The 20,306-nt window shown below is 42.1% G+C and overlaps 1 protein-coding gene across 1 annotated transcript in view; it reads right to left on the reverse strand.

The window, feature by feature from the left end:
* Positions 1-1,173: 1,173 nt before the first annotated feature.
* LOC116216653 (mucin-5AC) overlaps positions 1,174-20,306 on the reverse strand; it is a 35,389-nt gene continuing 16,256 nt past the window's right edge. The window contains 21 exon segments of the mRNA XM_085224332.1: positions 1,174-1,854; positions 2,065-2,176; positions 2,576-2,621; positions 2,962-3,084; positions 3,572-3,667; positions 3,782-3,901; positions 4,312-4,355; positions 5,362-5,530; positions 5,995-6,212; positions 6,430-6,564; positions 7,376-8,368; positions 8,458-12,113; positions 12,747-14,094; positions 15,158-15,340; positions 15,427-15,470; positions 16,401-16,527; positions 16,880-17,008; positions 17,278-17,434; positions 18,135-18,374; positions 19,466-19,645; positions 20,179-20,292. Of these exon segments, the coding sequence (XP_085080458.1) occupies positions 1,641-1,854; positions 2,065-2,176; positions 2,576-2,621; positions 2,962-3,084; positions 3,572-3,667; positions 3,782-3,901; positions 4,312-4,355; positions 5,362-5,530; positions 5,995-6,212; positions 6,430-6,564; positions 7,376-8,368; positions 8,458-12,113; positions 12,747-14,094; positions 15,158-15,340; positions 15,427-15,470; positions 16,401-16,527; positions 16,880-17,008; positions 17,278-17,434; positions 18,135-18,374; positions 19,466-19,645; positions 20,179-20,292 (8,448 nt within the window). The 3' untranslated portion in view covers positions 1,174-1,640.

Consider the following 20,306-nt stretch of genomic DNA (forward strand, 5'->3'; position numbering starts at 1 on the left):
GACCTATCAGCTCTGCAGGCATCAGTTTGCTCAGCTCAGATTAATATTGCTATCTCAGCATTGTGATGCTAGGCCTAAAACAGCTGGTGAATGTGAGTGCCTCTTATATAGTGAGCCCTCATGCAGCTGGGAGTGCTGATTGCTTGCCCAAACAGTGCTAGATCAAAACTCTCTCTGTTCTGCGGTGCTGTGCCTAAAGTGCTAAATGCTGTGGAAGCCAGAAATGTGGAAGTTGCACTGAAGCTGGCTGAATGCTTCACACACTGGGCACTCTTCAGGACTGACAGGCTGTCTCCTTGTAGCAGTACCTGGTGTTCAGGTCAGAGTGGTGAATGTATGGAACTGATGGTGCACAGCCTGTCTGGATTCAGCCTTTGTTCCCCATGGTAAGAATGTGAATCAATGGATCAGAGATGGTGCAGGAAGTGCTGTGTGCACCACTGTCCTAGCTAGCAATCCTACCTGCAGACCTACGGCAGGCCTGCCAAACTGTAGCTGTGATGTGGAATTCAACAGTAAAACATGAAGCTCCTTACTGGTTAATACCAGTATGATATCAGGTCATGTCTGTGGAGGGCAACAGAGAGGGTTCTACTGATACCATTCAGGGATTTGTTTCTAAGCACATATAAAATGTGTAATTATCAATGACTCCTTAGTTTTTCAGCTAAGCCTTCATGTCAGATTTCAGGTTTTATTTTATAACTGCTCTGAGCAGTTCAGGTAAATACAATGAACTGCTGTGGGAAAATGGAACTGAATTTCTCTTTAGTGTAAATTCATTCAGAAACTTCTAGATAATGTAGGAAACAAGGGCAATAGTTCAGAACCCATATCCTGAACTTATTTGCAAATACTGTTACAAATTACGGGCAGGAGAGTTGCTTGGATTTACTTAATTAAATGACTTTACCGTAAGCATTCTTTAACTGATTGGATCTTTCATTTATATATAGGCAATTTTCCTCAACTTAAGAAGGTCTGCTTTCTTTTGTTTCAGTCTTGGATGTAAAGCAACACTGAATAAAGTTTTCTATCTTGTTTTACGCTTGTCTTCTGGATTTCACTGCCAGTTAACCCTCCAACTTGGTTTTCTTTTTTTTTAAGGAAAAAACCACCTTTTGTCATTGAACTTCTTATTTCGATAGTGAAAACAGTATCAGTCACCGAAACTGAAAAATGCTGAAAGTTTTATTGATCACATAAGAGACAAGATGAACAGGGAAACAATCTCTTCCCTGTCACCGAGTGATGTCTTTTAAGAGCATTATATCCATAAAAATGTTATACAATAAAACTTTCTCTAGTCATAAGAGTTAAGTGCAATGTAGCTACAATGTTTCTGGTTTTGTTTTTGGAGCCATTAAAACTTTTACCAAAATGTTGGTTTTGTGATTGTGCTGGTACACATTGATGTATTTGCATAATGTACAGAAAGATACTTTACATGGTTACTTCTTTTTTACCTTGAAAACTGTATCACTTAAATAAAATATTATACTTAAGGGTTCTTTGGCTTTTATAAGTAAGAAAAAAGAAAAGGTAATAACAAACAAATATCAGTTGAAGAAGCAGCACAGGTTATCTTGAGGAAGATACGGTTCCAGCTTTCCTAGGGCCTATTTTTGTTTTTGCAATGATCATGTCTGTCTTTGGCTGATTTTAAATTGGTAATCATCTGCTTCAAGGGTTTGTGGGTTGCATGCATTTATACACTGGCATTGATCCACATAGACATAGCTATAATTTATGCTTGTTCCATTTTGGCAATTCAGGATCACATCTCTTCTTTGGCTGCTGAGCTCTTGGCAGCAAGTACAGTCATGTTGCATCTGGTTTGCTTTAAGAGAATACCTGCATTCCACCAGAAAAAGAAGCCATTAAACATCAACAAATAGGAGCATTGTGTGAATATGATTTTAATATAAGAAGAGTGAAACTCTTCTTGCTTCATCTGAGTCTGATTCTATTCGTGATACTCATACACACATTACTTTTGCTGTTGTTCTATGACCGATTAATATAAATTCAATAGAAACAAAGCTGAAGAGATTCTCAACTTACATGGAGGAGCCAGGACAAGTCCCTTCACAATATGTCAACTCAACAGCTTCAGAAGATTCACAGTCTTCGTGTTGGATTACAGTTTTTGTGCTGTAAGCTTTGCAGTTAGTAGCTTCAAAAGAACAGGAAAAAAAGATAAACATGCTTCAAATCTCTAGTTCAGAACTGAACACTAAAACAATTTTGAAGTGCATGATGTCTCACTACTGCGACTATGTACAGTAGGCAACAGTACATGCTAGCGTATACTGCAGCTGGAGATTTCAAGTGATTTTTTGATCTTGGCTGTACAGTGCGTTTGGAAGATATAAGCTGAGGATTGAGTGTTGAGGGTTTGATTTTGGTATTCACTGTCCAGGAAATTCACTTTTTCCTTTTGAAGCAATGGTATAGAAAAGGTTACTGAAAAGTGAAAGCTAGGTCAGCGAAGAATCTTTCCTTCCACTCAAATACAGATAGAAGTTCAATATAATTACCTGTAAGAGGAAAGCACTTGCTTGTTATTACTTACGTTTACATATCTTGCAGCAGCCATCAGGAGTAGTCTCTGCTTCATCCTTTGCAGAAATAAAGGATATGTATTATAACACGGATGACAATAAGCATGTTAACAAGTTGGTATCGCTAACGCTCAGCTGAAGGCTTCTCTGTGATGAACACTGAACGAAACTACGAAGTCTTGCTGGCTGATTCATCGCCACAGAAATCTTGAATCATTGTAAGCTCATGTAAAAATACTAAGCTTCTCTTTGATACTGCTGTTACAGCAACATTATTTTCATCCTTGAAACATTTCTGCAACCTCAATGAAAATAATTTGTTGCATTCTTCCTTACTTTCTTGCCCCCTTGTTCTTCTACATTGCATTCAGTAAAAGCTGAAGTGATGAAAACTTACGGGATCACACTCCAGTGGACCGTACTCGGGACACACTCTTTTTGTTTGAACTGCAACATATTGATCTTCAATTATTTCACATTTGTAGTGGCTGCAGAGATCAAGTGGCAGAATCTCACCAACCTAAGATTTTAAGAGAAGAAAAAATATATTTTTTTCCATTGTAATCAGATACTGTATGATTACTTCAAAAATGTTTAAGTTCTCACACCTCAAAGATTTTTAGATGAATTTGAGTTCTTTCATGTGGCAAATGGGAGAAGCCTAATTTTGTGAACTATGGCTGTCCTGGCAGTTCATATCGTAGATCTTGGGGCCAGATTCTTTCCAGGGGTGTGCAGCAATAGAACAGGGGGCAATGGGCACAAACTGGCACACAGGAAGTTCCATACAAAGACAAGGAAGAACTTACTGTGAGAATGGCAGAGCACTGGAATAGGCTGCCTGGAAAGTCGTCTTCTATGAAGGTATTCAGGAATTTCCAAGTAAGTCTTCAGAGACTTACGTTTTTAGTTTGTATTAGTGTTGTTTTCAGAGTACATTCAATGTTAAATAAATTCTGACTGGGAAGGGATATACTGGCTGGTGAGAGAAGGAAAAGATTACTTACTTCGAGCACAACAGTCTCGTTATTTAGATGAATTCTGCAAGATACTTCTATACACTTCCCACAGCAATCTCCATCCTCAATCTTATATTGGTGACCCTACTCGCAAGAGATGAAAGAGAAAGTATGTTGAGTTGATGATGGACGGTTCTGGTCTTACTACTATACTACTGTTTGAAGGTTGATAGGGCATCCCATTGAATCTCAACTCACCAGTGGACAAGATGTTTCACATTTAAGTGCTTCACACTTCACAATGTTATACCCAGTGAGTAGATTTTTCTCAGAAGTGCAGGTACAATTCTTACACGAATCTATTACAGACGTTCCATTCTGGAAAATGGGAAAGAAAAAATAACATCTGTTTATAAAGTGTCTATAACACACAGGTGAAGGTGATAGATGTGCTGTATACTATTAAGTTTTCTGAAGTGCAATTGAGCAAAAAATCTGGCCTTATTTTATAGGTTCATAAGGTTATTTCAAACAACATTTGAGCTTTAACAATACATCAGCTTCTTTGGAAAAAAAATAATAAAATGAATTCCACAAATAGAGGAAAGCTTTTTTTAGAAAATACATCGCTAAAAATGATGCACTCTTGTTTTAAGCTTCTTGAGGAACAGAAGTTAGGGTTGTAAATAGACATGGATTAGGAAAAGAATTTTCTAAAGGGATTTTGTGGTAGAAAGGGTGTGCATTTAATTTCTAGTAAAATGCCACTGTAAGTATGCCATGCTCACCTCATATATTTTACCATTAATCTCACAGGTGTTTGAACGTCGCTCTGAAAAACAACCAAAATAAAAATCAGCAAACTCAAACTGTGAAAATACATAAGAAGTTAAGATGTTACCAACATTTGTTAACAGCATAGAGATTATGGAAAATTTGAATTCAATCTCTCTATGTGCACAAACCAGTATAGCTGGATGTTAAAGGATGTATGTTTTAATTGGCTAGAAGAGTTGAGTAGAAATGGCACCAAACTTGAGCTAAACACAAAAAAATCCTTTTCTTGCCCTTTCCATATTGGTTCATTTCAAATTAAATGAGTTGTATTCTATTTGAACACTTAAAGACCAGTAGCCTTCAAAGATGCCTTTGTATATTGATACCTTATGACCTCTCAGAATAGAACTTGGTTGTGAGATCAAGTGGAAAAGTGGTATTTTTTACTGAAGTAATATAGTTTGATAACATGCCAGATTCCATTTGTGGCTTTCACAGCATTACTTCAGACTTCGTAGTTCCTTGGTCTTTGATTTTCCTCTTTCAGGCTCACTTTGTAGCTAGTTTTCTTTTTGATTCTTTTATTTAAAAAAGTACGTGTATAAATAAACATACGTGACCAATGGATTATAGATTTTATTTATGGTCTACAATACCATAAGAGTAATTATTATTTTTTGTACATCAGCAATTCAGTTTCTAAGTATGATTTACTTTGTTGCTTCATATTACCTGCTTTTCTAGTGAACTCTGAAGATTTCTGCTGGCTCATTGTTATGTTTATGTATCTTTGTTTAGCTGTAGTTACACTAATGTTAATGAACTTGAAGTACTTGAACAATCCTGTTCTCTGAGCAGATATTGAGAATAATGTTTTGTTTTTAGCTGAACTCGTATTGCATATTTAGCTAGAAATTGATGTGTATTCAATAAGTGAGAACAATTTAAAGAAGGTTTTGCTGTTACCATGATGGATGTAGGATCTGCTTAAATATTAACAGAAGCACAAAGGTAACTTCCCAGTGTAACCTGGTGCATACATTGGTATTTTTAGTACTTACGGCATTTAAGTTCAGGACAGCACAGGTTTGTTACTGGTACTACAGGTAAGGCAATAAATCCTACGTCACAAACTGCTTCCTGTATTTGGCATGAGAGCCGACATTGTGTCGTAGCAGTGTGTGGATCACAGACACACTCCTGGCACTCATTTGTCCATTCCTCTCCAGGCTGAAAATACAAAAATTATTTATTCTGATGTGCCCTTTCACTCTAGTTATTCTTGGCCAACTTGACTTAGATTCTCATGCTTAGTAAAGATTCCAGATTAAAGTTTTGGTGCTATATGATTTCCAACCTTAAGAGCAAGCAAGCTGGGAACAATAAAATAACTGTCTTCTGTGTAGAAAAAAAAGAAAAAAAAAAAGGCATTGTAACATTTTCATAGCTAGTTCACTTATTTTTATGATGTTTGAATATTCTTAAAAGTCTCTGCTATGGTATTAGTGGACTTTACTATCTCTAGATGCATTCAAAGCCTGATGGTGCAAGGTTTGAATTATGTTCTATCAGGATATTCTTCCATGGCCAACTTTGTTATTGAAATACGTGCAAGTTGATTTGAATTGAGGATAGAGGATAGAAGTTGGGCTGTTTTTGCGATGGTAATATATTAAAATAATGAAGGGAATAACCTTTCGTGGAGGACTGACATCAGTACAGTTTCTTTCTAGTAAAGTTGTGAGGGATGTTGCTGTGGATGAGGAGGCTTGTGTTGTAGTCTCTGAGGACACCGAAGTTAAAGGAGTTGTTGTAGGACATGGCCCCAGAAATGGAGCAATTTCACATTCATTGCTGCAAAGTGCATAAAAATTACATCCAGCCTTATCTGTTCTGTTGTATACAACTTCACCTGTAGAGAAAAAATGAAAGAAAAGTTAAAAGACCAATGAAAATACTAAGAAAAAAACCCAAACAACACAAAATATTGTGAAAACATGAAGCATATTACTCTGTAAAAGTTATTATTCTATTTAAGATGATTTTGATTGATTATCTTTAATTTAATACATTATTAAGGGATCATACTGCTTATGAGAATGCTTATAACCATTAAGCAACAAGCTTACCGGGAGAAAACAAATCACCAAACACATGGCAAAAACACAGAGTTGTTCCCCTTGATTCTGTTGTGGAAGGTGCGGTGGGGGAAGAGCTGGAGAATGCAGAAGTGCTTGTAGCGTGGCTTGGCTGTGAAGTATCAGCTGTTGAAAACAAAACGGTTTAGTTCAAAGCACAGCATTTGGTTCTCCTAATTGTTACATATTATAGGAGTCTGATCAGAATCTGGGCAAACCAAACCAATGTTTGGTTGCATTTGAGTATTTGACCCACTTACTGTAGTAAATAGAGATTGTGCAAATCTTACTGCTCTGTACCAAGTAACATTTGGGATTTTGCAAATATTAGGACTTCTAGCATTAATATATTTTAATGTATCAGAGTCACCAATGTCATCTTTATGGTAATAAATATGAAACTATGGAATCTGCTAAAAGACGTAGGATAAGCACAGCGGCTGATAAATTTTTTTTTTTTTTTTTTAAAGAAGCACATGTAATAGTAGAAGTCACAGAAGAAAATTGTAGCAATGATATTCTAATAAACTAACAGCAAAAATAGCTTTCTGATTTTGATGATGACCTATGAGAACGACTTGAAGTAGGGGACTATGGTGTAGTCTGTGTTACTACAGTGGAGATTGCTGCAGGAGTGAGTATAGTTGAAGAGCTGGGTGGTGTGACCCAGTAGACATAGGGATAGTGAATTCTGTCCCAGAGGGTGATGTTTTGCTACTGCTGGCAATGTTGGTAGGAGTGGTTGCAATGGTGGTTGGATGTCCTATCAGAATGGGAGAAATCTTGGAAGTGGCAGAGCTGTTGGCAGCTGCAGAGGTCTGTGTAGGCATGAGGATGGTGGTGGCTGTGCTTTCTGGCACGAGAGCGGTCATGACGGTGCTGGCACTGGAGGTAGGTATGGTGGTCCCTGCACTTGTGGATGACATGGTGGTCATACCTTTAGTAGGAGGAGGAGCAGATCTTGTAGTACTTCCAGCTGTGATTGTGGTTGGGCCTGTTGGCGGAGGGCTGGTGGTCGTGGTGACTCCCGTGGTGCTTTTGGTGGTGGTCGTGGAAGACTTGGGGACAGTAGTGGGTTTTGCGGTAGGATGGGTTTGTTCAGTGGGAGAAGTTGCTGAAATGGCGCTAGTTGAGGACAAGGTGGTGACTGTACTGGTGGGGGAGCTGGACACTGAGGGTGTGGTGGTGACAATGGTGGTCGTGCTCACTACTACAGGAGCAGTGATCTTGGTGGTGCTGGCAGTGCTGGTAGGTACGGTGGTCCTGGCACTCGTGGATGCAACGGTTTTCGTACTTTTTGTTGGAGGAGGTGATGTCTTGGTGGTGCTAACACTGGAGGTAGGTGTGGTGGTCCCTGCACTTGTGAAAGAAATGGTGGTCATACCATTGGTTGGAGGGGGTGAGGTCTTGGTGGTGCTGGCACTGGAGGTAGGTGAGGTGGTCCCTGCACTTGTGGATGACATGGTGGTCGTACCTTCTGGTGTAGGCGGAACAGTCTTGGTTGTACTTCCAGCTGTGATTGTGGTTGGGCCTGTTTGTGGAGGGCTGGTGGTCGTGGTGACTCCCGTGGTGCTTTTGGTGGTAGTCTCAGAAGATGTGGGAACAGAAGAGAAAGTAGTGGGTTTTGCGGTAGGATGGGTTTGTTCAGTGGGAGAAGTTGCTGAAATGGCGCTAGTTGAGGACAAGGTGGTGACTGTACTGGTGGGGGAGCTGGACACTGAGGGTGTGGTGGTGACAATGGTGGTCGTGCTCACTACTATAGGAGGAGTGATCTTGGTGGTGCTGGCAGTGCTGGTAGGTACGGTGGTCCTGGCACTCGTGGATGCAATGGTTTTCGTACTTTTTGTTGGAGGAGGTGATGTCTTGGTGGTGCTAACACTGGAGGTAGGTGTGGTGGTCCCTGCACTTGTGGATGACATGGTGGTCATACCTTCGGTTGGAGGGGTGATGTCTTGGTGGTGCTGGCACTGGAGGTAGGTGTGGTGGTCCCTGCACTTGTGGATGACATGGTGGTCGTACCTTTGGTTGGAGGGGGTGAGGTCTTGGTGGTGCTGGCACTGGAGGCAGGTATGGTGGTCTCTGCACTTGTGGATGACATGGTGGTCGTACCTTCTGGTGTAGGCGGAACAGTCTTGGTTGTACTTTCAGCCGTGACTGTGGTTGGGCCAGTTGGCGGAGGGCTGGTGGTCGTGGTGACTCCTGTGGTGCTTGTGCTGGTGGTCTCAGAAGATGTGGTTCCAGTTGAGGTGCTTGTCGTGGTGCCCGGAGTTGGTGATGTTGTCAAGCAGTGTTGGTGGTCACAGCACAGCACGCTGACCTGGTAGTTGAAGCACATGGGATACTTGCTGTTCTGATCCTCGTTTCTGCACTCAAGCCCCACATCGAGGCTGCACTTCAGTTTCTGGTCCAAGCTCTCCAGGCTCCTGTCAGGGTAGTTTTCAGCACGGCACCTGATGTCCTGTGGCTGGGAGCACAGGTCATAACCAGCGGCACGGATATTTGCATACGTCTCAAAGTCTCCACCCTGGCTACCAGAGCTTGGGAAATCCACATCAAACCACCGTGTCCAGGCACAGCGTGGCTGGCAGGTGCTTGGGGGAGGGGAGGTGGTGATAGTAATGGTGGGAGAGGTGGTGATGGTGATGGTAGTTGTGCTCCCTGTCGTAAGAGGAGTGGTCTTGGTTGTGCTGGCACTGGAGGTAGGTGTGGTGGTCCCTGCACTTGTGGATGACATGGTGGTCGTACCTTTGGTTGGAGGGGGTGAGGTCTTGGTGGTGCTGGCACTGGAGGTAGGTGTGGTGGTCCCTGCACTTGTGGATGACATGGTCGTACCTTCTGGTGTACGCGGAACAGTCCTGGTTGTACTTTCAGCTGTGACTGTGGTTGGGCCAGTTGGCGGAGGGCTGGTGGTCGTGGTGACTCCTGTGGTGCTTGTGCTGGTGGTCTCAGAAGATGTGGTTCCAGTTGAGGTGCTTGTCGTGGTGCCCGGAGTTGGTGATGTTGTCAAGCAGTGTTGGTGGTCACAGCACAGCACGCTGACCTGGTAGTTGAAGCACATGGGATACTTGCTGTTCTGATCCTCGTTTCTGCACTCAAGCCCCACATCGAGGCTGCACTTCAGTTTCTGGTCCAAGCTCTCCAGGCTCCTGTCAGGGTAGTTTTCAGCACGGCACCTGATGTCCTGTGGCTGGGAGCACAGGTCATAACCAGCGGCACGGATATTTGCATACGTCTCAAAGTCTCCACCCTGGCTACCAGAGCTTGGGAAATCCACATCAAACCACCGTGTCCAGGCACAACGTGGCTGGCAGGTGCTTGGGGGAGGGGAGGTGGTGATAGTAGTGGTGGGAGAGGTGGTGGTTGTTGTGCTCCCTGTCGTAAGAGGAGTGGTCTTGGTTGTGCTGGCACTGGAGGTAGGTGTGGTGGTCCCTGCACTTGTGGATGACATGGTGGTCGTACCTTCTGGTGTAGGCGGAACAGTCTTGGTTGTACTTCCAGCTGTGATTGTGGTTGGGCCTGTTTGTGGAGGGCTGGTGGTCGTGGTGACTCCCGTGGTGCTTTTGGTGGTAGTCTCAGAAGATGTGGGAACAGAAGAGAAAGTAGTGGGTTTTGCGGTAGGATGGGTTTGTTCAGTGGGAGAAGTTGCTGAAATGGCGCTAGTTGAGGACAAGGTGGTGACTGTACTGGTGGGGGAGCTGGACACTGAGGGTGTGGTGGTGACAATGGTGGTCGTGCTCACTACTATAGGAGGAGTGATCTTGGTGGTGCTGGCAGTGCTGGTAGGTACGGTGGTCCTGGCACTCGTGGATGCAATGGTTTTCGTACTTTTTGTTGGAGGAGGTGATGTCTTGGTGGTGCTGGCACTGGAGGTAGGTGTGGTGGTCCCTGCACTTGTGGATGACATGGTCGTACCTTCTGGTGTACGCGGAACAGTCCTGGTTGTACTTTCAGCTGTGACTGTGGTTGGGCCAGTTGGCGGAGGGCTGGTGGTCGTGGTGACTCCTGTGGTGCTTGTGCTGGTGGTCTCAGAAGATGTGGTTCCAGTTGAGGTGCTTGTCGTGGTGCCCGGAGTTGGTGATGTTGTCAAGCAGTGTTGGTGGTCACAGCACAGCACACTGACCTGGTAGTTGAAGCACATGGGATACTTGCTGTTCTGATCCTCGTTTCTGCACTCAAGCCCCACATCGAGGCTGCACTTCAGTTTCTGGTCCAAGCTCTCCAGGCTCCTGTCAGGGTAGTTTTCAGCACGGCACCTGATGTCCTGTGGCTGGGAGCACAGGTCATAACCAGCGGCACGGATATTTGCATACGTCTCAAAGTCTCCACCCTGGCTACCAGAGCTTGGGAAATCCACATCAAACCACCGTGTCCAGGCACAGCGTGGCTGGCAGGTGCTTGGGGGAGGGGAGGTGGTGATAGTAATGGTGGGAGAGGTGGTGATGGTGATGGTAGTTGTGCTCCCTGTCGTAAGAGGAGTGGTCTTGGTTGTGCTGGCACTGGAGGTAGGTGTGGTGGTCCCTGCACTTGTGGATGACATGGTGGTCGTACCTTTGGTTGGAGGGGGTGAGGTCTTGGTGGTGCTGGCACTGGAGGCAGGTATGGTGGTCCCTGCACTTGTGGATGACATGGTGGTCGTACCTTCTGGTGTAGGCGGAACAGTCTTGGTTGTACTTTCAGCTGTGACTGTGGTTGGGCCAGTTGGCGGAGGGCTGGTGGTCGTGGTGACTCCTGTGGTGCTTGTGCTGGTGGTCTCAGAAGATGTGGTTCCAGTTGAGGTGCTTGTCGTGGTGCCCGGAGTTGGTGATGTTGTCAAGCAGTGTTGGTGGTCACAGCACAGCACGCTGACCTGGTAGTTGAAGCACATGGGATACTTGCTGTTCTGATCCTCGTTTCTGCACTCAAGCCCCACATCGAGGCTGCACTTCAGTTTCTGGTCCAAGCTCTCCAGGCTCCTGTCAGGGTAGTTTTCAGCACGGCACCTGATGTCCTGTGGCTGGGAGCACAGGTCATAACCAGCGGCACGGATATTTGCATACGTCTCAAAGTCTCCACCCTGGCTACCAGAGCTTGGGAAATCCACATCAAACCACCGTGTCCAGGCACAACGTGGCTGGCAGGTGCTTGGGGGAGGGGAGGTGGTGATAGTAGTGGTGGGAGAGGTGGTGGTTGTTGTGCTCCCTGTCGTAAGAGGAGTGGTCTTGGTTGTGCTGGCACTGGAGGTAGGTGTGGTGGTCCCTGCACTTGTGGATGACATGGTGGTCGTACCTTCTGGTGTAGGCGGAACAGTCTTGGTTGTACTTCCAGCTGTGATTGTGGTTGGGCCTGGTTGTGGAGGGCTGGTGGTCGTGGTGACTCCCGTGGTGCTTTTGGTGGTAGTCTCAGAAGATGTGGGACCAGAGGAGAAAGTAGTGTGTTTTGTGGTAGGATGGGTTTGTTCAGTGGGAGTAGTTGCTGAAATGGCGCTAGTTGAGGACAAGGTGGTGACTGTACTGGTGGGGGAGCTGGACACTGAGGGTGTTGTGGTGACAATGGTGGTCGTGCTCACTACTTTAGGAGGAGTGATCTTGGTGGTGCTGGCAGTGCTGTAAGGTACGGTGGTCCTGGCACTCGTGGATGCAATGGTTTTCGTACTTTTTGTTGGAGGAGGTGATGTCTTGGTGGGGCTGGCACTGGAGGTAGGTGTGGTGGTCCCTGCACTTGTGGGTGACATGGTCGTACCTTCTGGTGTACGCGGAACAGTCCTGGTTGTACTTTCAGCTGTGACTGTGGTTGGGCCAGTTGGCGGAGGGCTGGTGGTCGTGGTGACTCTTGTGGTGCTTGTGCTGGTGGTCTCAGAAGATGTGGTTCCAGTTGAGGTGCTTGTCGTGGTTTCCGGAGTTGGTGATGTTGTCAAGCAGTGTTGGTTGTCAACGCACAGCACACTGACCTGGTAGTTGAAGCACATGGGATACTTTGTGTTCTGATCCTCGTTTTTGCACTCAAGCCCCACATCGAGGCTGCACTTCAGTTTCTGGTCCAAGCTCTCCAAGCTCCTGTCAGGGTAGTTTTCAGCACGGCACCTGATGTCCTGTGGCTGGGAGCACAGGTCATAACCAGCGGCACGGATATTTGCATACGTTTCAAAGTCTCCACCCTGGCTACCAGAGCTTGGGAAATCCACATCAAAACACCGTGTCCAGGCACAGCGTGGCTGGCAGGTGCTTGGGGGAGGGGAGGTGGTGATAGTAATGGTGGGAGAGGTGGTGATGGTGATGGTAGTTGTGCTCCCTGTTGTAAGAGGAGTGGTCTTGGTTGTGCTGGCACTGGAGGTAGGTGTGGTGGTCCCTGCACTTGTGGATGACATGGTGGTCGTACCTTTGGTTGGAGGGGGTGAGTTCTTGGTGGTGCTGGCACTGGAGGCAGGTATGGTGGTCTCTGCACTTGTGGATGACATGGTGGGCGTACCTTCTGGTGTAGGCGGAACAGTCTTGGTTGTACTTTCAGCCGTGACTGTGGTTGGGCCAGTTGGCGGAGGGCTGGTGGTCGTGGTGACTCCTGTGGTGCTTGTGCTGGTGGTCTCAGAAGATGTGGTATCAGTTGAGGTGCTTGTCGTGGTGCCCGGAGTTGGTGATGTTGTCAAGCAGTGTTGGTGGTCACAGCACAGCACACTGATCTGGTAGTTGTAGCACATGGGATACTTGCTGTTCTGATCCTCGTTTCTGCACTCAAGCCCCACATCGAGGCTTCACTTCAGTTTCTGGTCCAAGCTCTCCAGGCTCCTGTCAGGGTAGTTTTCAGCACGGCACCTGATGTCCTGTGGCTGGGAGCACAGGTCATAACCAGCGGCACGGATATTTGCATACGTCTCAAAGTCTCCACCCTGGCTACCAGAGCTTGGGGAATCCACATCAAACCACCGTGTCCAGGCACAACGTGGCTGGCAGGTGCTTGGGGGAGGGGAGGTGGTGATAGTGGTGGGAGATGTGATGGTAGTTGTGCTCCCTGTCGTAAGAGGAGTGGTCTTGGTTGTGCTGGCACTGGAGGTAGGTGTGGTGGTCCCTGCACTTGTGGATGACATGGTGGTCGTACCTTCTGTTGATGGCAGTGTGGTCTTGGTTGTGCTGGCACTGGAGGTAGGTGTTGTAGTCCCTGAAGTTGTTGCGATGGTGGTTGGATGGACTGACATCTTAGTGGTACTGGCACCGCTGGTAGGAGTTGATATTGTCGTTATTTCTTTTTCTTGTGGTTTGGTTCCTTTTTGTGTCGTTGTTGGTTTAATCTTTGTTTGTACTGGAATTGTTGTTGTTTCAGTAGTTATGGATGTAGTTTGTTGTGTTTGTCTTGGTGTTGTAGTTGTTATTTCTGAACATGATTTGTAATTACAGCATAATACTCTGATTTGGTAGTTATAGCATTTCTTATCTTCTTCGTCTTTGTTATTGCATTTCAATTCAGTGGTTTTATTGCATTGTATCTTTTGGTTACGATCCTTTATTGTCCTAGGTGAGTTTTCATGTACTCTGCATTCAATGCTGCTTACTTCATTACAAGTGCTTTTTTCTGTGATATTTTGAAATGTTTCCTCTTCATTTTCAAGCTCTGTTCCATTATACCATTCTGACCACTCACATACATACTTCACGCATACAGTTTTTACTGCTGTTGTGGTCGCCATTTCTGTATTTCAGAGGAAAAAATATAAGTTTTGTTTTCTACTACTAAGGAAAATGTAATAAAAAAATTATTCACCTTCCATGCATTTATTGCTATACATAATATTTGTATGTTAATATAGTATTTTAATGAACTTGCTTCGAATGTCTTGATTTTCACTTTTAACAATAGCTCATCTCATCTCTGTATTCCTTTTCTCATTGTTATTCTCATTTCCACTATCCACTTACTATTGCATAGCTACATAACTACACTAGTTTTAAAATATTTCTCAAAAGTAAGAGTTTCCTTATTATTTTAGTATCATATTATGGTATTCATTTCTAAATTTATTATATAAATAGGTAATATTTAGTTTATTTATATAACATATTATGGAATACATATTAATATTTCTTATTTTAATGAGATTTCTGTTCAGTATGTTATGAAAATGAGCGTATGAAGCATATACCCATTTCTTCACATGAATGTTACAACCACTTAATAGAAGACTTAAATTTGATTGTACAGTTCTTGCAGTAGTATTCTCTAATTGTGCTGAAATACTTCTCAATTTCTCTCAATTACATGGTCAGTATAATGATTTGACAGCTGGAATAATGTAGATGTTCGGGCTATTAACAATGATCAGATTGGTAAGATTCCAAAAAATGGTTTAAAATAATTTGAGCATTCCCTTAAAATTATTTTATCTTCTGTTTATGCTAATGTGGTGAGTAGTTTATAAAATGTCAGTAATTGTCTTTTGTGTTGGTCTAGAATTCCTGTTTTTTATTTGCAGGGAAGTGAGATTCTGAAAAGAGCAAAGACAAGTAAGTTTTATATTTTTCCACTGGGGAAAAGAAACCACAGTAAAGTAGTGGAGACTGACTTTGTGAGAAATGCTGTATTTTCTATATATATATTATATATATATATATTTTTTTTTAAGCATCTGAAGCTGCCAATTGAGTTGGTTGCTTCAGAAGTCAACAAAAGTATGTGCTGATGGCTCATCCCCTTCAGGCAATTTTCAATCCCTTCTAGAGATTTTTCAGTTATTTTGAAGAGTATTCATGCATACCTGTTGTAGGTTGACTGGTAGAAAATGTAAACGGGGTACTTGTGATTCCACATTCAAATATATTTCTGTTTATTGTTCCGTTGACATCACATGTTGCACGGAAACACCATCCACTTCCATCTGTGGTGTTGTAGATGAGTTCGTTATATTTATAGGTGTTGTTTTCATATATGCAGTTACATGCTGTAATTGATAAGATTATTGTCGGTCACCTATGAAAAGATAGTATTCTGTATCTAATTTTTTTAATAGTGTTTCTTGGCTCTTACCTTTATCATCAAACTTGCACTGTAAACCTTCTGATGTGCACTCGCTAAAATAAAAAGCATAAAATACACTTATTTTATTATAAGTTAACTGTACTGCTATCATCTTTCTGCCAGATTCTAGCATCAAAAAAACAGAAATAGATAATTGTGAATGACAACTTAGTTATATAATAGCATTCAGATGGGCATGTTGCCTGAATTCCAGCTAAATAACAATTGCTCGTTCCACATTACTAAGGCCCTTTTCACACTGCAGAGCTATCAACATACAGCCTGAATAAAAGCAAGTCTTAATTTTTTCTTCCTTGTAGTGTGGATCATCGTCAGAACTGACTGCATCATGGAAGATCCACTCCTTACCCCTTTCATTCTTTTAACATCAATTCATATGTGTTTACTCCTTGAGCACCCAGTTTATGTTGATCTTTTTTTTTTGTTTTTTTCTACGCCTTTTTTTTTTTTACATTAAACCCAAACTTATACATAAAGTGAAAATAAAGATTATGCAAAGTTACAAGTGCAAGTCTTTAGGAGAGCCATGTATAATTTTCCTTGCACTTGTTTTTATACTTAAAAAAAAAAAAACATGTTAAGAAGGGAGAGTCTAAGTACTACAAGCATACTTTAAGAATGCATAAAATCCTTGGAAGTAGACCCCTTAGTATATATATATACTTCTGGAATGATATTTTTTCCCGCCATAGCAATGGAAAATAGAGGAAGCTTAGTCTCAAAGTACTTACTGTTTTCGTTGTATCACTGTGCTTAGGATTTACAACATAATTATGATAAAATTCAACAGAACAAAAAGTGTAATAGACCCTAATAGTACTAAATAGTAAGAAAGCTGGTATTGGGTGGGAAGGCCAGGCAGCATAAAACTCATTGTGTCATGAAACAGGAACATGCAATTTCCCATTGTTGGTTTAGTCAGTTTTCCTTGTACACAATTAGATTGGCGTGTTAAGCCTTACCATAATTGACATTTTTCCCGCATATATATCTTTCCATCTTCATTATCATAACAGTCACAGAGACTGACACACTTCATCTGATCCTCATGAAAATATGGCTTGTCTGGTGGGCAGTTGGGGTAGCAGCCTGAAGCAAGGAAAAGGGCATATACAAGGTTGAAAAAATGTGAACAGAGAAAATCAGGAAAAGTTTTGTTTGTGCAAGGTGTGTTTGCAGGTTGTGTTTTTAACAGCAACAATTTTTACTATTAATTTTTTTCCAGTAATTGCATGAAGTAATGCAGAGTACGAATGTTAGCAGAGGAGTTAGCCACAGATGTTTTTATGTGTGCTTTATCTTCATTCATGCTGATGCAATGATGTTGAAGAGAATTAAATGATGAGAAAGCAGCTGATGGAGAAAACAGGTTCCATTAAAGACTATTCAAAAGACTATAAGCAAATGTATCCACTTAAGGGTACTTGCAAGCTCTTTTTACCTTCTAAACCTGGCAAGTTATGGAGGCATTTCCCACTTGGGTTCTTACAGGTCTTCATACAGGAGGCTCCACAAGGCTTATAGTGCCATTCACATTCTCCTTGTTGATTATAGTAATCACAGAACAGTGCTAAAGTGAAACATAAATTTGAACATGTTCAGAAAAAAAATCCAAAACTCTTTTGAGCCATGTCTGTTCAGATTCCTACCATGCTGCCTTGAACAGCCTTGAAAACTGAATGAATAGGTGAAATGTGTGACCATCAAAACCCTGTGGAAAGTACACAGTGCAATTATAATGCATGTACAAACACAGAATATGTGTTCAAAGACATCAGCAAGGAATTGCTGTATATTCTACTACACTTTCAGAAGAAGTGTATAAAAAATAAAACTCACGACAAATTGATGGGGTTCTCCAGGCTATACAGACACCAACTTCATTACATGCTTGAGCATAGGCAGCTACTGCTGTACAAAAGCAATCACAGTCTCCTCCTGAGTCACAGGCACAAGCATCTGTCACACATGCTTGATAATATTTTGCTGGTTCAACCTGTCATAAAAAATAAATATTATACTATACATTCTGCCTTCTAAGTTTTCTCAACTTTGCTAGACTAATTTTCTTAAAATTAGGATCTCAGAAGGAAGGCCTATATCAGTTATTTCTTTTGTTATTTTTATATACACTGTTAAGACACCAGACGTAATGCCACATAATACATCCAAATCACATATTGACAGAGTTTTAGACATCTAGACATGTGTCCCAGTGAAAGATTAGTTTCGTTTTCCCAAGCTGTACTAGGCAGACATAACCTGAAGATCTCTACTAGTGGAAAGAACTAAGGTAATAGGAGCAGCGCAAAATTATCCTGCATTGTTGGTGTGTACAGGCAGTTAATGCTGCCTCATTACTACCCCAAAATGTTATTTCATTGAATTTGTGTTTATTACATGGTATATTTTTTCCAAATTACACCATATGAAAATATATACTAATTCTGAAATTAGTGTTCTTTCCCAATAAGTTAGTATCATTTTCTATGATCTAGTTAGCCTACTATTTCTTATAGGGGGCTATAGATCTGTTCGACTGTGCAAGATTTAGACTGAAGTTACACATTTCAAAGTGAAACATGCTTTGTAACGAATTAAATATATATGGCAAAGTGTATGAAGATAGACTTCATTTTAGATTCAGTAACACTGAGGCCTAGTCTTCACAGAGTAAACTCCTGCCCAGGTGATACCTGTGAGTGACAGGCAGCAAAGACATTGCTGTTGATGATGCTACACTGCTTCTCTGACCAGGACTTTCGATAAGGGTTGGTAGAGCACGGGTCCTTTACAAAGTTAGCATCAGGACATGTGGAGGATACTTTCCAGCTGTTTCCGAACTCTAGGACATTCTCCACTACAGACAGACTCCTTGTAGTGAAGTCGTTGATGCCATTGCCATCATAATTTCCACAGAGGCCACAGATCTGACCCTGCAAAAGGAAAAGAAAAATAATGATGGTTGTGAGAAAACAAAGATCTGAAACTGAAAGAATACATGAAATTCAGCTCTTAGAGTGCCATTCTGTTCTAACTTTCCCAAAGATTCCCACTGAAGATACATTTTAAGTTTAGATATTCTGGAAAAGCAGCCATCTGTTTCCTCAGCAACAGAACATGACCACCAAGGCTACAAACAGCTACTGACTTTCCTTCTTTTAAATCTGAACAGTACAACTGTCTTGATCATTTTATCCATTTTTGAGGATGTATCAACTTTGAGGTACCTCCTCTTAATATTTAACAGGGGAAATGAGGACTCAGCTAGTTGACAATACTACAATGCTTTTCATTTATGCTTTGTTTTATACAATAGATGTTCATACAAAAGACATTCTCACAAAGCTGTCATAAGTACTGCCAGTACACCCGTGTAACCTACTCATTGAGTCTACTGCAATGACTGCTGACAGATGGAAAAATAAATGACATTTTCCTTGCATTTCCAGAAATACCTCATTCCAAATTTCGATATGTGAAATGGTGATAGGCTATAACAGATGCTAAGCTTTCTCTGTGGATTCAAGGATCATACTCTGTCCATACTTTTTTTATCACTTGTTCATATATATATACTTGAAAAATACGTAACATTTTACTTATTATTTTATTTCCTTGTTCTTGGAGTACAATAATTTGGATTTATGTGTGAATGTGTACTGGAAATAATGGATGATTTTTCAAGATCAGGACTACTGAATTGATTTCTACACATGCAGCTATGTAATCTTAGTTAAGTCTGATAAGCTTTACCAAGATTCACAGAGTAATTTTAACTAGTCCAGCCCATAGTAGCAGTTTACCAACTCAAGTTCTGTCAGGCCAAATAGAAACTGAACACTGCCTTGAGCACTCTAAAGGGCGGCTGCATGTTTACATGTCTTCCTAAGGTACCAGAGGAATAGAAAATGACATATGACGTCCTACAGGAATGCTAGAGAAATCACCTGTTCGGGAGATTGTTTTAGTCAGATAAAAAATTAACACCCACTCCAAATCTAGACTTAAACTACTAGTTCCACACCTTAAATTCAGGGCTCAGCTTGATGAAGATGCTGGTTTTCTTGTCCCACATGAGGATCAGTCCGCTGGTGGTATCAATCACTGTGTACATACCTATATAACGGACTGTGAATGGTACTTCACCACCTCGTCCTCTCTTTATCACACTGACACGCTCCTCACTGAGTATCAGTTCATAGTGCTGAAACAGGAGGAAAAAGTGATTAGAAATGAACCTAATAGCTACAGCTGTGCTATTAAACACTTTTTTCTCCACTTTTAAGAGTACTAAAACCAGTTCGTTTAAATACATCATCTGAATGCAGTGTGGTTCAAATCTCAGGTTCATGGAATTCTGGTAAAAATGTGTTTTAAATGGAGCAGATTTTAGATTAAAAAATGATGTCATGGTAGTCATGGAGAAACTACAGTGCACAGAGAAAGAGTATCTTCTGATGTGATCAGCCAAATTTTTGCTACAGGCAATTTTCCTCTAGAGCTGTAGTTTGTCCAAGGTTAAGTATAAACGGCTTTGTAAGGCTGGAATAGGCAGAAAGCTGGGAAGCTGTACCAAATACTTCATCTGATTCTGGCTTAAGCTTAATTTACAAGTTGATTTGCTTTTTAAAATATTTTCTCCAAACTTCCTTGCAGCAATGGATACCCTGACTTCTCCCAAGCTTTACACAGATACTGAACAAAAAACCCCTGGTCTGTAATGCAATACGTACGTACCTCTAAGAAAACTTTGATAGATTTTGAGCAAGTTGTCCCAGTGCTGCCGCAGGGAATATTTTCAGTGATAACCTGGAAGGTCCCATTCGCTGTGTCACTCTTCCCACAGTGGTTCTGAGTAATAAAAT

Source organism: Meleagris gallopavo, chromosome 5, assembly GCF_905368555.1.
Source record: "Meleagris gallopavo chromosome 5, MGAL_WU_HG_1.1, whole genome shotgun sequence".
NCBI classification, from domain to species: domain Eukaryota; kingdom Metazoa; phylum Chordata; class Aves; order Galliformes; family Phasianidae; genus Meleagris; species Meleagris gallopavo.